Source organism: Monodelphis domestica, chromosome 4 (assembly GCF_027887165.1).
Source record: "Monodelphis domestica isolate mMonDom1 chromosome 4, mMonDom1.pri, whole genome shotgun sequence".
Classification (NCBI taxonomy): domain Eukaryota; kingdom Metazoa; phylum Chordata; class Mammalia; order Didelphimorphia; family Didelphidae; genus Monodelphis; species Monodelphis domestica.
The window spans coordinates 25,541,308-25,556,109 of NC_077230.1; the positions used below are offsets into that span (position 1 = coordinate 25,541,308).

The 14,802-nt window shown below is 40.2% G+C and overlaps 1 protein-coding gene across 4 annotated transcripts in view; it reads left to right on the forward strand.

The window, feature by feature from the left end:
* Window positions 1-10,555: 10,555 nt before the first annotated feature.
* The window catches only part of RPGR (retinitis pigmentosa GTPase regulator), a 116,049-nt gene continuing 111,802 nt past the window's right edge, over window positions 10,556-14,802 (forward strand). For 3 of the 4 annotated variants that reach the window (XM_056826251.1, XM_016433366.2, XM_056826252.1), the window contains exon 1: window positions 10,556-10,934. In XM_056826251.1, the coding sequence (XP_056682229.1) occupies window positions 10,820-10,934 (115 nt within the window). In that variant the 5' untranslated portion in view covers window positions 10,556-10,819. The remainder of the gene's footprint in view (window positions 10,935-14,802) is intronic. The other variant, XM_056826253.1, reaches the window with a different exon arrangement.

Below are 14,802 nucleotides of genomic sequence, written 5' to 3' on the forward strand. Positions count from 1 at the left end.
AATTGTCTGTCTTTGTTTTATCACTCACCTATTTAGCATTTTACCATATTTGTCTCATAAGAAGAGTTGAGTAGTTTTTTCTTTTACTTTTTTTGTTCATACTTGATGTCATAAAGGTATTAAATGTTCTTTAAACATTGGATAGAATTCACCTGTATATTCACTTGGACCAGAGAGTATTTTCCATTATAGCTTGTTCAATTTAAATTTTTAGGATTGTATTACTTAAAATTTCCATTTAATTTTTTAAACTAAATAATAAAATATATTTATGTCATAAATAATCATCCATTAGTTCCAAGGTAGAAAAGCAATAAGGACTAGGCAATTGGGTTAAGTGACTTGCCCAGGATCACACAGCTAGGTGTCTGAGGTCATATGCGAACCCAGGACCTTTCATCTTTAGGTCTAGGTATCTATAGGATATGCCCATCCATATCTTTTAAATTCTGTTTAGCTAGCATATAATTGTGTGTGTGTGTGTGTGTGTGTGTGTGTGTATTTAGCCATTTTTCAGTTGTGCCTGACTCTCTGTGACCCCATTTGGAGTTTTCTGGGCAAAGATAAGAGAATGGTTTGCCATTTTCTTTTTCAGATCATTTTAGAGATGAGAAAACTGAGGCAAACAGACTTGCCTATGGTCATATCGACAGTAAGCATCTAAGGCTAGATTTAACACAAGTCCTCCTGACTTCAATGCCAATGTTCTCTCCACTTAGCCATCTACCTGTTCAAATGCTGTACATAGTTTTAGGTTGAAGAAATATTCCAAAGGTAGTGAGGCTTTAACTAAGTGGGAAAAGGGGGAAAAATGCTAAAGGGGAAGGAAGTAAAAATGGTTCAAAAAACAGATGAACCAGCCCTGACAGGCTTCACATTCCAAGATTTGTTCAAAATATCATCAGAGTTCAACAATGCTAATCACAGCTTTACTGAGACTCGTCAAAGGGTACAAGAATCAAGGATAAATAATATAAAATCAGATGCCAAATAGTCAGCAGACAATCCATTCCTCCTTTTCACTCTCCCCTTCTCTTTCCCCCACTTCTTTCCTTCTCTTTTCCCATTCCTCTCACAGAGTCATGTCCCATGTCCCAATGGCATCAGTTGGCAAAAGGTCATGAGCTAGAGGTTAAAGGAACAAAAATACCTCCCCTCTGGGATTAATTTTTATCTCCCCTAAGCTAGGTACCTTGGCAGTCCAAGGGTTATTTAGGCAATTGTCAAAATATGACCTATGTGACTTAGGGTTTTATGTCTGTACATTCCTTGTTCCTTAAAACAGTAGGTTTTGGCTAGACTCTGCTGCAATCTTCAATGAGATCTGATGACTGCATAAAGATGTAAAATGAGGAAATATTCCAAAGGCAATTAATGCAGTAAGAGTTTAACTAGGCAAGCGCAGGAAAACAAGTTTGAAAGGGGAAAAAGTTCAGAAAAAAAAACCAACATGATTATAAATTAGGGGAAGGGGCAGCCTAGAGACATGTAAAATTTTTCTTGACTTTTTTTCTCAAGCTACCCCTACAACTGACTTGGGATTCAGATTTTGGGAACAGATACTCCCCTCCATGTGATTGTTTTCCTACTTTCTTTGATCATTCTTTTTCTTATAACAGAGATAAACAAACAAGCAAGTCAAACCCACTATTTAATATTCATAGCTTGCCACTGTGTAATTAGAATTTTGTACCCCAGGACTCCATTTCCCAGAATTTCACTTTCATCCTCAAGTTACCTCCTTATGTTTTGGAGATAAAGTTCCTGTGACCCCGCCCCCCACCCCCCACCCCCCTCGCTTCTCCCTCAGTGTGGTTGGGAAAAGACTCCTCTTTACTCAGGCTTTCCTTTTGTCATTTTATTTCCTCTACTTCAAGTGATTGTTAATAAATCTTATAAAAGAATACTTGGAGTTATTGGATATTAATTTTAATCTTACATTTCTGGCAACCACTGAAATTGGAAAAAGAATTCTCAGTTTTTTTAAGATAGCCTTTGATTAAAGCTAGTGAGTTTTTCCAGTGGTAGGGACCTGCCTACCGCGTGAATGGGGTAGCAGGATCTCTACCTGCCCTGTGCCCTTGCTGCGAGTGCTCCTTGCTGCTGCCCTGAAATACTGCCAATTCCTGGAGGTTCCAGGGGCAAAAGGTGAGAAGTTAAGTGGCTGGCCCCCTGACTCCTGGTTGTGGGTCCATCCCTCCCCACACCCATGTAGGTCTCAAGCCTGCACTAGCTGCTTTTCAGCAGGGGAACACACTGTGGGAGCAGCCAATCCATACTATTCACCCCACTCCTCTCCTAACTTCCAAGTCAATTTTTAAGCTGACCCTGGGGGTTTTCATGCTTCTGGTTGAGAGGGTGGAAACTGAGGGGTTAGTCCACACTGGGGGGAGGGGGTTCCTGTGCCATCCTCTACACCCTAAACCCCAGGATAACAAGGAGGGCCGGCAGGTAGCAGGTCAGTGGATTTGAAGCCAAATTTTTTGGAAATTAGTCTCTGGGGTTTCCTGACCCAAACATCAGATGGAACCTGTATTTTCTATTCAAATACTCCTTTGTTCTCCCTGGCGGTTTTTACCCTTAGTGGGGAGGGGAAGGAAGGTTACTCTTCCAAACCTCTTCACTTTAGCCAGTACATACTAGGGTAGCACCACCTACAGACAAGAAGTAGAATTGCAAGCATGGCCCACTATGAAAGAGCAGTGCATTATAGCTTTAGGATGTCTTTGCTTACTACTATTCATGAGTGTACTACTTGGATACCTTGAAGCTGATAGCTTGAGTAATCTCGAGATTCACAGGGGAGATTCCTCTCCCTATACCCCTTTGCCATTTTGATCTGCCCAGTCTCTGCAAAACATCCAATGCTTAGTGCAGGTATGGGGAACCCCAGAAGTATGACTAAAGGAATCTAGGGAGGGTACAAAGGATACTTGGGAGGGAAAGAACCTTAATGAGTCTGGAGGTGAATTTTAAGACTTTTCAGACCTGATTACCTTATTGATGTTAATTGTTTAAGTTTGTTCCCCTCCAAAGAGTGAAGAACTCTCTGTAACATAGCTAGCCAAATTGAAGAAGAGGACTCTTGAATTCTGTGCCTGTATCCTGTCACATATATTGTTTTTGCTGATTGTTTGCTTTATGATTTAATTTTTTTAAGTTCACATATTTATCTAATCTAATATTATATATATAATCTAATATGTTATATTAAGTCATTCTCAGCTACTATGTTTTGGTCATTAGCTATATGTGCTGTCACATTATCTTTGTACTTAACTCTATGACTGGTCTGGAGAAAATACCTTTGTAAAAGTCCATAAACAACTTGCACAAACCCTTTTCCATGGCAAAACCTTAGTTCTTTATGTTAAGGGTAAATTTAGGGGGTTGAGGCTGAATATAAACTTAGTTGGTTGCCAGGGATTTAAATTCTAAATCCCAATGAAATACTCAAGTCAGAATGGAACTTATTGTGGTTTATTTACAATAGAAGGAAGAAATTAAGAATGAGAGAGAGAGGGAATAGGGAATTGAATTGCTCTGGCCTGGGCTGAGCCAGGCAGGATTTCAGAGGCCTCAGACAAGGGTCCTTTCCAGAAGCCAAGGGAAAAGGGAGTCAGTCTTATCACTCACTATGTGACCATCTAAAAGAAAGTAGTCTGAGGTCTCACACTGAGTTCCTCCAGGGTAAAGTCTTCCTCTCACAGGAAGTGTCGTGAAATATAAAGACAGTTCTTTACATCACTTCCCGTGTCTCACATGTACCAATGGTGGCTTAAGCTTGGCTTAGGACAGCCTAGGGGGTCGGTCAGTTGTTTCTGATTTGTCACTTGCTAACACATGTGGGCCATAGGCCTTCCTCCCCAACACTTAATCCTTAAGTGGGGGTATATACATTCCTGGTTGCTAGAATTCTAAAGACTAAGAAGGGTAGAGTAAAACTAAAATTCACACTTATGGATGCTGGGTATATCTCTATTTCCATCAAGGTCACACATTGCCTAAATGACCTTTTGTGCCTTTTTGCCTTTGTTAATTGTCACATAGATGATGATGGATGGGCTCCATCAAACTGGTTACAACATGTATACAGCCTTTGGAGAATTTAATGAGCTAAATATCTCAATTGATTTTAAAGGGTCTTCAAAAGTGATTTTCAGATATCTAATAGTACCACTACCTCTGACTGATCATTTGCCTGACTTTGCGTTGTTTATAACAAGAAGTAAGGGTCCATTTAGTAGTTGAAGTGAAGTGCAATGGCACTATTGTATTCCCCACCTCTGCATTTATTAAAAATGTAATTGATGAGACATCTGAAGTGATTTTCATTATTGTAGTCCTCGCCTCCACATTGCAATGGATGGGACATATAAAGACATGCCTTTTGCACTTTTACAGTCTCCTACTGGAGGAGGGAGGTTTCCCAAGGGGCTTGGTTACCCTGTGATAGGCTATAATCTCATCCAGGATATAAGGATGATATTAGAAATTAAGTCTTGTTATATTAGTTTGGAGATAAGTAGAGAATATGGCTTGAGAAAGAATTGGAGTGTGAAGCAGATCTAATACAGTGTCAGTTTCAAATGTTGACATTTTAATGATTTTTCTGTGATAGTTATACACTCTGGGTGCAACAGTTACTTGGAGGGAGTTGGGAGTTACTCTCTAGGAGATAGTGAAGAGTTTCTCTCTCTTTTTCTCTGCCCCCACCTCCACCCCTTTCTCTCTCTCTCTCTCTCTCTCTCTCTCTCTCTCTCTCTCTCTCTCTCTCTCTCTCTCTCTCTCTCAGTCCTAACTTGGTTCTTGCTGAGAATCAGCTAGCTAGCCTTTGTTATTTTTATAACTTGGAGGCGAAGTTTAGAATTAAAAGGATAATAGTGTTAGTTTATTTAGAATAATAAAAATTTAGGATAGTCAGATCAGGAAGGATAAGTGTAGCCTGTGAAAATGGGAGAAGTGGTTCTTTGTGGAACCTAGGAGTTTTATTTGGGTGGAGTTAGAATCCCTTAGAGTTAGAAATCCTTTTATTCTTGTATATATTTCAATAAATATTTTATTTTTATAACAAGAGTCTCTTTAGCATCCTTGTTTCTGGTCCTGAAGAGAAGTTCACTTATAAGCTTCACTTCACTTATAAAACTGAAGATACCTTGTAAGCACAGCAAGCAGAGTATCAAAATCAGTTTATGAACTCATAATTAATCCATTGCCTATTAGTTTTACAATTTGCCTATTATTTTTATAGTGAGGTGGGAAGGATTTTATAATGGAGCCTAGTGATTCCTGGATGTTTTTTTTTTATATTTGTAATTTTTCAACTTACTCTAATCTTTCACCAGAATGATCTAGATTCTCGGTGGCATTTTAGACCCAGAAGGTTTTCATCAGCAGTACGGAGGTCTGTGTTTTTCTGGGCTCTTCTGCCACATTTTGGAATGAAGGCAGTAATAGACTTTGTTCAAAATATCTCAGCCAAGGTTGAAAGATTGCCTAGATCTGGAGAACTCGTGACAAGTATCCATGAGCTTCATAGTTTTTTAAAAAATGTCACACAGGAACTGGTTATAGACTCATGTGAATCCTAATGAGAGTGGGTTTGTTATTAAATGGGCTCTTGTGAATTTTGATATTTCTTTGAAGGGTCATTGCCTTCTGTACTACTGTTTTCAAAAGCTGTTAATTGGTGAAAATAATTTGCACTCACTGTGCATCATGGCCAAGTTAAAAAGGAAATGGATCTCATTTTGGGGTGAGAAACCTTTATATTCCGACTCTGCTTCACTGACACAGTGTGTCACTGATTGTGAACTATATATTTTTGATTTTTTAAAAAAATTATTATTTTTTTTCCTTGTATGTACAATACAGTATTTGAGTTATCTTTTTTCTCTCATTTTTAGTACTTGAAGCACATGTTGCCAGTATTAATGGCTTTCTGATTTTTCACTAGGGTAAATTTAAAATGTCCATTAGCCGAATGTCAATGCCTATTGAAGGAATGGAATTCACACGGAGGAAGCCATGAGAGCAAGATAACTGTGTAAAAGACCAAAGGTCATTAGAATTGTGAGGGGGGGCAGTTGAGGGAGCCCAATGGACTATCTGGGAAGTCTGTTCTTGGCTTCTGGAGGAACAGGAGTCATCAGAGAGGATTCTCCTGGAAATATATTTCCTGAGGCATTTTCCAATGCCTCGATGAACCTAGCAGTCTGACCATCTTGCTTGAACTGAAAGGGGATCCATGTGAAGTGATCAGCAGCCAGATTCTCAAGAGGTTTTACCCAGAGAGGAGCTGGGACCACAGAAGACCAATCTCTCTCTTCTTGTGCCTGCTTTTCCTAGAGACTATCACCATTTCTCTTAGATAGTTTGGAAGAGCAGAAGCAGCTCTATCTTTAGGCAGAGAGGGAAAAGACAAACCTCAATTTTGGCCAAGGGTTTCTAAGGGTTGGGCTGATTGATCTTTATTCTAGTTAGGGACCCCTCATCCCTCTATCCAAACCTTTCCTTGTTATTCATTATTAAATCACATTTCAACTAAAGAACAAACACAGTCAGATTTGTTACCAAGAGGGTGAAGGAGGACTGGTGGGAGAAGGGTTATTTGGTGGAAGATGTCTATTAGATCCAGGTTAAGCTAAATCCTGGGTTGAAAGTCATTGATCTTCCTTCAGCAAGGGTTTTGACCAGAAGGGGCATCAACGGGGTTAGGATTTGCAAAATTATCTAACCAACCAACATTTCTCCACTTCTGTGGTAATCCCTAACCTGGTATAGACCTCTGCATTTATTTGTGCCTCTACCTTCCCCAGGTAAGGACAGAGGGCAGCCATGGACTCTCTGTTTGGATGGGGAGGGAATTCTTGAGGGTTAGCTCTCCAACTCATTCTGACTAACCATTATATCATCATCCCAGGGGTTCCCCTCCTTTTCCCTTTAACAATACCCAAAAGTTTTAGACTATGAAAATCTGCCACTGATTGTTAAATATTATGGGACTTTGATTAATAATTGTGTCTGATTCCAGAAGAAGGGATCACAAAAGAGCCACTGCACAATGCCAAGGAGATCAAAATTAATCTGCATAGTGCCAATGAGCACAAGGTCAAAGAAATTAATTAATCCTGGTGGGATTGATGAGAGTCTGCACCAAGACTGGGGACTTGAATTTATTTGGGGGTTCAAGGAAGTGACTGTTTGCAAAGTCAAATGCAAGGTTCCCTTGCTCCAGATCTACACTAATACCAAGTATCTCACTTTGTTGGCCATTCTGACTCCCCTATTACTGAGAGCAAATGTAAAATCAGCCTAAATAATGCTATTTCCCATTTGCTTCAAAATCTAGTCCTTTTTCTGTCTTATATAGTGTGGCAATTTTCCATAGTCCTGGCTTCTGTTTTGGTAAGTACATAATTGCTACTACAAGCTTGTGGGACATAAATTACTTTAATTGGGCCCTGATTCAAAGACCTGTTATGGGTTTATTTTTCCTTACTTAGAATTTATACACATAAGACTTTGATATTTTATATTTCATCTAGAAATTATTTTTCTCTTTTATTTGAATTTTTTGATTTTTATTTCTTTTGACAATTGATTCATATATCTCCTAACTCAGCCATATATCCCTGGACGATCTGGGTGTTTTTCTCCTCAGGGGGAATTGTATTATTATCCTATAATGCAAAGTTTAAATTCTTTTGAGAATAATTTTAGGATAAAAAACTTGCTATTTCCCCAAAACAAGAAAGCGAACTGTTTGGAGAAGGTGCCATGAAGATGTCTGCAGTATCCACATACTGCACCAAAAGATCCAGAATGAAGTTTGGAATGTGGTGATTTGAACTGTGGGGGGTTGAATGCATTTGTTATAAATGTATACTCTTATGCTAAAGGGGACTACTCCCTGTGAATTTCAAAACTACTCAACCCTGTTCAAACCATTCTTTAGAGGGTGGGATTTGGTTATTTCCTGATCAATAACAATAGAGATACTTGGAATGACAGAATCAGGTCTTAGAAACTACAATCTCCACCCTACTCAAGGTAACAGGATTTAGAAAGGGCTGCAGCAAAGCTCAAGATTTAATTATTTGAGAATATGGCCTTCAACAGACATGTGCAAAGGGGACAGACCTCTGGGCGGTTGTGGGTTAAGCTAGAGCCACCATTGGCACAGGTGAGACACAGGAAGTGAGGTAGAGGAGAGCTCAGGAGTGCTGGGACTTCCTGGGTGGAGGAGAGTGTGGTGGTTGGAGCCTGGTGCTTGGAGTGGAGGCCCTCAGACTGTTTCTCCATTTTGGTCACATGAGTGACAGGGACTGATCTCTTTTCTTTGCCTTGGCTATCCAAGGCCTTGGGCCTTTGGCCCAACCTAAGCAGAGTGGGTATTTAAGCCCTATTCCCTTCTCTCCCCTTTCTCTCTCTCTCTCTCTCTCTCTCTCTCTCTCTCTCTCTCTCTCTCTCTCTCTCTCTCTCTCTCTCTCTCTCTCTCTTTCTCTCTCTCTCACTTTCTCTCTCTCATACCTTTCTTCCTCCTGTTTGTAATTAAAAAACTCCATAAAAGGTTGACTGCTGACGAGTTTTCATTTAGGAATTACATAGCTGAATTCCTTGGCGACCTTAAATTAATATATATCAGTCTTTTAAAGTGATTTCCATATCACATCCCTAATTGGTTTTTGTCAATGTAGCAATCATTGGTTTTATTCTTTTTCTCTTTAATTTCCCTCTTATTCCCAAATTATTGTAATTTCCCCATAGAGAGTACAATATTGTATGTACTTCTAGTTGAAGATCTTTTAAGTTGGTTATGTGTACTGATTCCATTGGGAAAGTAGGCATGTAAATCTGGGAGATTTCTATATGCTTGTTTTCTACTGGAATTACAGGGGGGATTGTGTAATTAGAATTTTGTACCCCAGAACTCCATTTCCCAGAATTCCACTTTCATCCTTCTGTTATCTCCTTATGTTTTGGAGATAAAGTTTCTTTGATCTTGCCCCTTCTCTCTTGCTTCTCCCTCAATATGGTCAGGAAAAACTTCTCTTTACTTTTGTCATTTTATTTCTGCTACTTCAAATGATTATTAATAAATCTTATAAAATGTAATACTTGGAGTTATTGGATATTAATTTTAATCTTACACCACCCAAGCTGTGGCTCATTCTGAGATTCAGCATCCTGACACTATTTTTTACAGGTCTATTTGATGCATCCTGTTACCTGTCTATTGTCATTTTCTGTACTTTTCTTTTAAATATCTAAGTTAATTACTGAGTTCCCTCTTCATCTATAATAGTCTCTTCAGACAAATAATTGTCCCACTAATTTCATATCATTTTCTCCTTCCTCCAAGGTGTTAGTACTTCATACTCATTCTTTGGTTGACAAATGCCCATCTGGCATATGTCTACTTCTATTGAAGATGCCCTTTGGACAAAGGACCTTTAATCTCAACAAATTGATTGGGGTTACTGTCAAATTAATTAGGGACTCACCTGATCACCTCTTCTTACTGAAATTAGCCAAACAGTAGAATTTAGGATGAATTTAGCTAATCTGCCATTAAAGCCAAATAGTACCTTTGCTAAGGAACATGCATTTTGAATCCAATGTGCCGGTTACAGGAGAACTGTGACTTTGAGATGTTTTCTTTTCTTTTTCCTTTTTAAATTTTATTTATCCATTTTTTTAAACCTTTACCTCCTTAGAATCAATACTGCATATTGGTTCCAAGGCAGAAGAGCAGTAAGGGCTTGGCATTGGGGGTTAAGTGACTTGCCCAAGGTCACACAGCTAGGACGTGTTTGAGGTCATATTTGAACCCAGGATCTCCCCTCTCTAGACCTGGCTCTCAATCCACTGAGCTACCCAGCTTTACCTCTAGCGTTTGAGGAGTGGAAGAGTTTAAGAGTATCAAAAACTTTACTTTGCAGCCTGTGACTGGATTCATTCCAGTGCTTGTGGACGTTGATGTTTTCAATCGGAGTCAGGCTGTTTCATTTCAATTCAATAAGTATTTATTAAGCACCTGCTAGATGCCCTATGGTCACAAGAGCTTGCAAGTGGCCAGAGAGTTCAAGGGCAAGGTTACTACTGAATCACAGCCTTCTTGAAAGAGGTGGGATTTTGAATCGAAATCCCTAGAACAAATATTTATCAAGCACTTGCTGGATGCAAAGTAAGAGATATAGAGACAATAATTGAAACAACTCCGGACCTCTATACTCCGGGAAGACAACATGTCCACCGATAAGTAAATCTAAAACATAATGTACGTCTCCAGTTGTGTGGCTTCAGGAGGCAATAAAAGAAATGGGAAAATCAGTCACTTCTATGAATATTAATTGTCTACTATGTACCCGGCACTATGCTAAACCCTGGAAGCTGGAAAGGCTTTAATACTAAAATGCATCCATTTTGAAATCGATGTTACTCTTTGGTCCCTGATCTATTACCATACAATGGAACAATGAACTGGGACAGACAGAGTAAGAAAAAGACAAGAGAGATAGATTAGAGAAGTTAGTGCACAATGCGCATGTGTATTAGCGCCCCAGCATCGTGAATCGGGGCTCCTCCAGGCCGAGAGGGGGCGCGAGGCCCGAGCTCCGGCTCCAGCTCCGGCCTGGGACGAGTCTCTTATCCCGCTCTCCCGGCCCACCCTTGGCCGCGCTCTGTGGACCCTTCTCTCTTCTTCTCTTTCCCCTCCCCCGCTCGGTGACTCTTCATTCCGTTCCTGGCCCCGCCCCCGTTGCCCCTGGCGGCTCTTTGTTGACTTCCGGGAACTAGGGCCCGCGCTCCCCCGCTGATGCCCGGAGCCGCGCCATGGGGACCGTGGGGGCCGCCGAGGAGGAGGACGGGGCGCAGCCTTAGACCGTGCCGAGCCGCCCCCGACATGGGGGAGCCCGAGGAGCTGGTGCCCGGTGAGTATCGCCGGAGGTGCCAGGGTAGTGCACCCCCTCTGTCCGGGCTTTTCGCCCCGTCGGGCCGAGGTCCTACAGGTGACGGTTGGCGGGGGATGGACGCGGGATGGAGGGTCTGGTGCCAGGGATGGAATAAAGTCCTCGAGGCTGGAGATGTGAGTGAGATCTAAGGGGACGTGGATAGTAACCCCGAAGTCAGCTACAAACACAAGAAAAGATAAATGTCCTTTTGGGGAGCCTTCACCCATTTAGGGAATCACCCCTCAGGCGCACTTAAGGGGAGCACGAAATCCCTTTTGATTAACCCAGGGAGGGGTTAGGTGATTTTATTAAAGTCACACTGCTGGTTGATCACGCCAGGGACTGCACTTCACCTGTATCCAAGCTGCCTTCCTGTGGTCCCTAAGGGATGCCCTCGTGGTTTAGTCTTCAGTAGTAAGTGCTTGGTATTGAGTTCATGTCCTGCTCTGCCTTTGTTTATTGGTAAGCAACTGTAATTCATTTCAGTTCAACAAGCATCCATTCATCACCTGCTGGATGCAAAGTGGGGATACAGAGTCAAGAAACAGCTCCAGACTCCAGGAGCTTGCTATTTATACCTAGGGAAGACAACATGCACACCAATGAGTATATCCAAAACAGACAAAAGAAATACCTAAATTTGGGAGCAAGAATAGCCTTGGGAGAGGCTGTTGGGTAGCATAGTGGATAGAGTACCAAGCCTAGAGTCCTGAGGACTTGGGTTCAAATATGACCTGGGACATATCCTAACTGTGTGCCCCTGGGCAAGACACTGAACTTGTTTGCCTCAGCTTCCTTATCTGTAAAATGAACTGGAGAAGGAAATGGCAAACCACTTCAGTGTCTCTGCCAAGAAAACCTCAAATGGAGTCATAAAGAGTCAACCATGACTAATGAACAATAATAGTACATATTAACTGAAAGTTTTAAAATATTTAAATAATATAAGTTCAGATAGTAATTAGGTTTAGGAAGAAAACATATATAAACTTTATATTTTGTATGTTAGTTAACAAGCATTTATTAATTTTGATAATTTGTTTTAAGTTAGTTTTTAAAGACAATAAACTTACCAAATTCCATGGATATTAAAAAAAAAAAACAACAGTAAAACCAGCTCTTGCTCTTCAGAAGCTCACATTCTAATTTGGAGCAACAGGAGAAAAATTGGTTAAGTATCTCACAGAGTAGATGGAAACTAATCTTAGAGGGAAAGGCACTGTGGGGGTTGGAGAAAGGCTTCCTTGAAGCATAAGGTAGTATTTGAATTCAGTCAATAAGCACTAAGTGCTCATTATATATACTGAGGATACAAAAACAGGCAAAAGACAGTCTCTTTTTTTCAAGGAATTCATTGTATAACAAGGAAGACAGGAGAGAAACAACTGTGCACAAAATATATAAAAGATTAATTTGAAATAGTCAATAGAAGGAAGGTGCTGGCATTAACAAGTATCACAAAAAGCTTCTCATAGAAGATAAGATTTTAGCTGGATCTGGAAGGAAGTCAGAGAAGCCAGGAGTGTCTTGGGCAAGAAACATCAAAGAGGGGAAAGTCACTGGATTGAAGAATACATGATAGGGAGTAAGGTTAAGATTGGAAGGTATGAGAAGGCCAGGTTGTGAAGATCTTTGTAAAATAATGAATATTACTTTTTATCCTAGAGGTAATAGGGAGCCAGGAGAGTTTATTGAGTGGGGGGGGGGGTGTGATATGATCATACCTGCAATTTAGGAAGATCACTTTGACAGCTGAATGGAGGATAGATTGGAGTGTCTAGAGGCTTGTGGACCAACTGGCAGGATATTGGAATAGTCTGTGCATGAGGAGATGAAGGCCTGAATGAGGGGAATATGCAAGTGTCAGAGGAAAGAAAGGGGCATATATATGAAATGCTTTGAAAGTAAAATTTACATTCACAAATTGGATATGGTGGGTGAGAGGCAATTGGGTATTAATGATGACCTCTAAGTCAAGAGACTGGGTGACAGGGAAGATAATGTTATCTTCCACGATAATAGCAAAGTCTAGAAGTGAGTTTTTTTTGGGGGGTAAAGATGAGTCTGTTTTTTGACTTGTTGAGTTTGACATCAAAGAGGCATCCAGTTTGAGATGTCTAATGGATAATTTAATACAAGTTTGGAGATTAGGGCAACTAAGTAGATCTGAAGTCATCAAACTAGAGATAATTTAATCTGAGGAAGCTGATGTGATAGCTCAGTGAAATAGTATAGAAAGCGAAGGGAAGAGGGACAGGAATAGAGCCCCATAGCACTCACTTTTAGAGGGCATGATGTAGATGAAGATTCAGAAAAGGAGACAGAAAAGAAACAGGTGGGAGGAGAACCAGGAGAGATTAATGTGACAAACATCTAGGGAAATGAGAGCATCAAGGATAAGAGATGATTGGCAATGGCTCAAGAGTGGTCAAGAAGGAGGAGGGAAAAAATCAGATTTTCCGATTAAGAGATTTTTAATAATAATTGGAGAAAGTATTTTGAGTTTAGTGATGAGGTTAGAAGCCAGACGGTAATGAGTTAAGAAGAGGATGAGAGGAAAGGCAGTGGAGGAATGGATTATGGATGGACTGCTCAATGAGTTTATCCACAAAAGGGAGGAGAGATGTGAGCCAGTAACTAGTACTAATTAACAGAACATGTGAGGATTTTTTGAAGATGGAGACATGGGCATTTTAGTAGTCAATAGGGGAACAGCTAATAAAGAAAGAGTGAAGATGAAAATGGAAAGGGCAATCTCCTGAAGAAGACAGGATGCAATGGGTCACTTTTTTTGGGGGGGGGTAAAGTGGAGAGAGTTTCAAAAGGCATCTGGGATGTGAGATGAAGTGGCACAAAGAGTTCTTGGTAAATGATCTTAATATTTTTTTCTGTAAAATCTGGGGCCAAGTTTTTGACAGCTTGGAGTGGGGAGAGCAAGGAATGGGAAATTTGAGGAGGAATTTCAAGGTTTGGAAGAGCTGCTATGAGGGGTGGGATAAAGAACTAATCAGGGAAGTATAAAAGAATTTGCCTTGGCATAGTGAGCCCCCAATTAAGTTTATATAACAAAAATTTGTAGTAGACCCTGTCAGAATAGTTTTGTGATTTTCTCCAGCTTTGTTCAATAGCATGTGTGTAGGAGTGATGACAGTGATTGGTGGGAGCCATCCAAGGCCAAGGTTTTTCAGGGTGACATTGCTGATATGAAAAAGGGCAAGGAATTCAAAAGAAGAGAAAAATGTAGAGTTGAATTGGTTCATCAAAGTAGTGTAGCTAGTGTAAGGATCTTGAAGCTAGTGTAAGCTTTTGAAAGAACTGAGAGGTTGAGGGATTGAAAAAGAACAGTTTGGAGTTACAAGACATAGGGAGAGTTGGAATGACAAGAGATTGGGATTAGATAAGGGAATTTCAAAGTTCATGAATATGGAAGGAGATTTTTGATCAAGATTATGACCCTCTTTTGAGTGGGTAAGGCTGAGTGAAGAAGTAGATCCCAGAAAAAGGAGTTTGTTGAGAAATTTTTTTCAATATGTTTTTTTAATATGTATGTGTTTTTTCAATATGTATGTGACATCTCCTTGTATGAACTCAAGAGTTGATGTGGAAAGACTCAAGGCACTGAACTCATTGAGGAAAGAAAATATACAACAGTTATCATAATTTTTATTGTGTGTTAGATATGGATAGAATGAATCTCAAAGATGAGAGTAGAGTGATGATAGTAGGAGAAGAACCTGGAATTGGCAGTGGGAACTAGAAATTTTCCAACTCTTCCATCTGAACCATTAAGTAGAAGGGAATGAGGAGGGGAACACTGACTGACTGGATAGAGAGACCGACATCATGG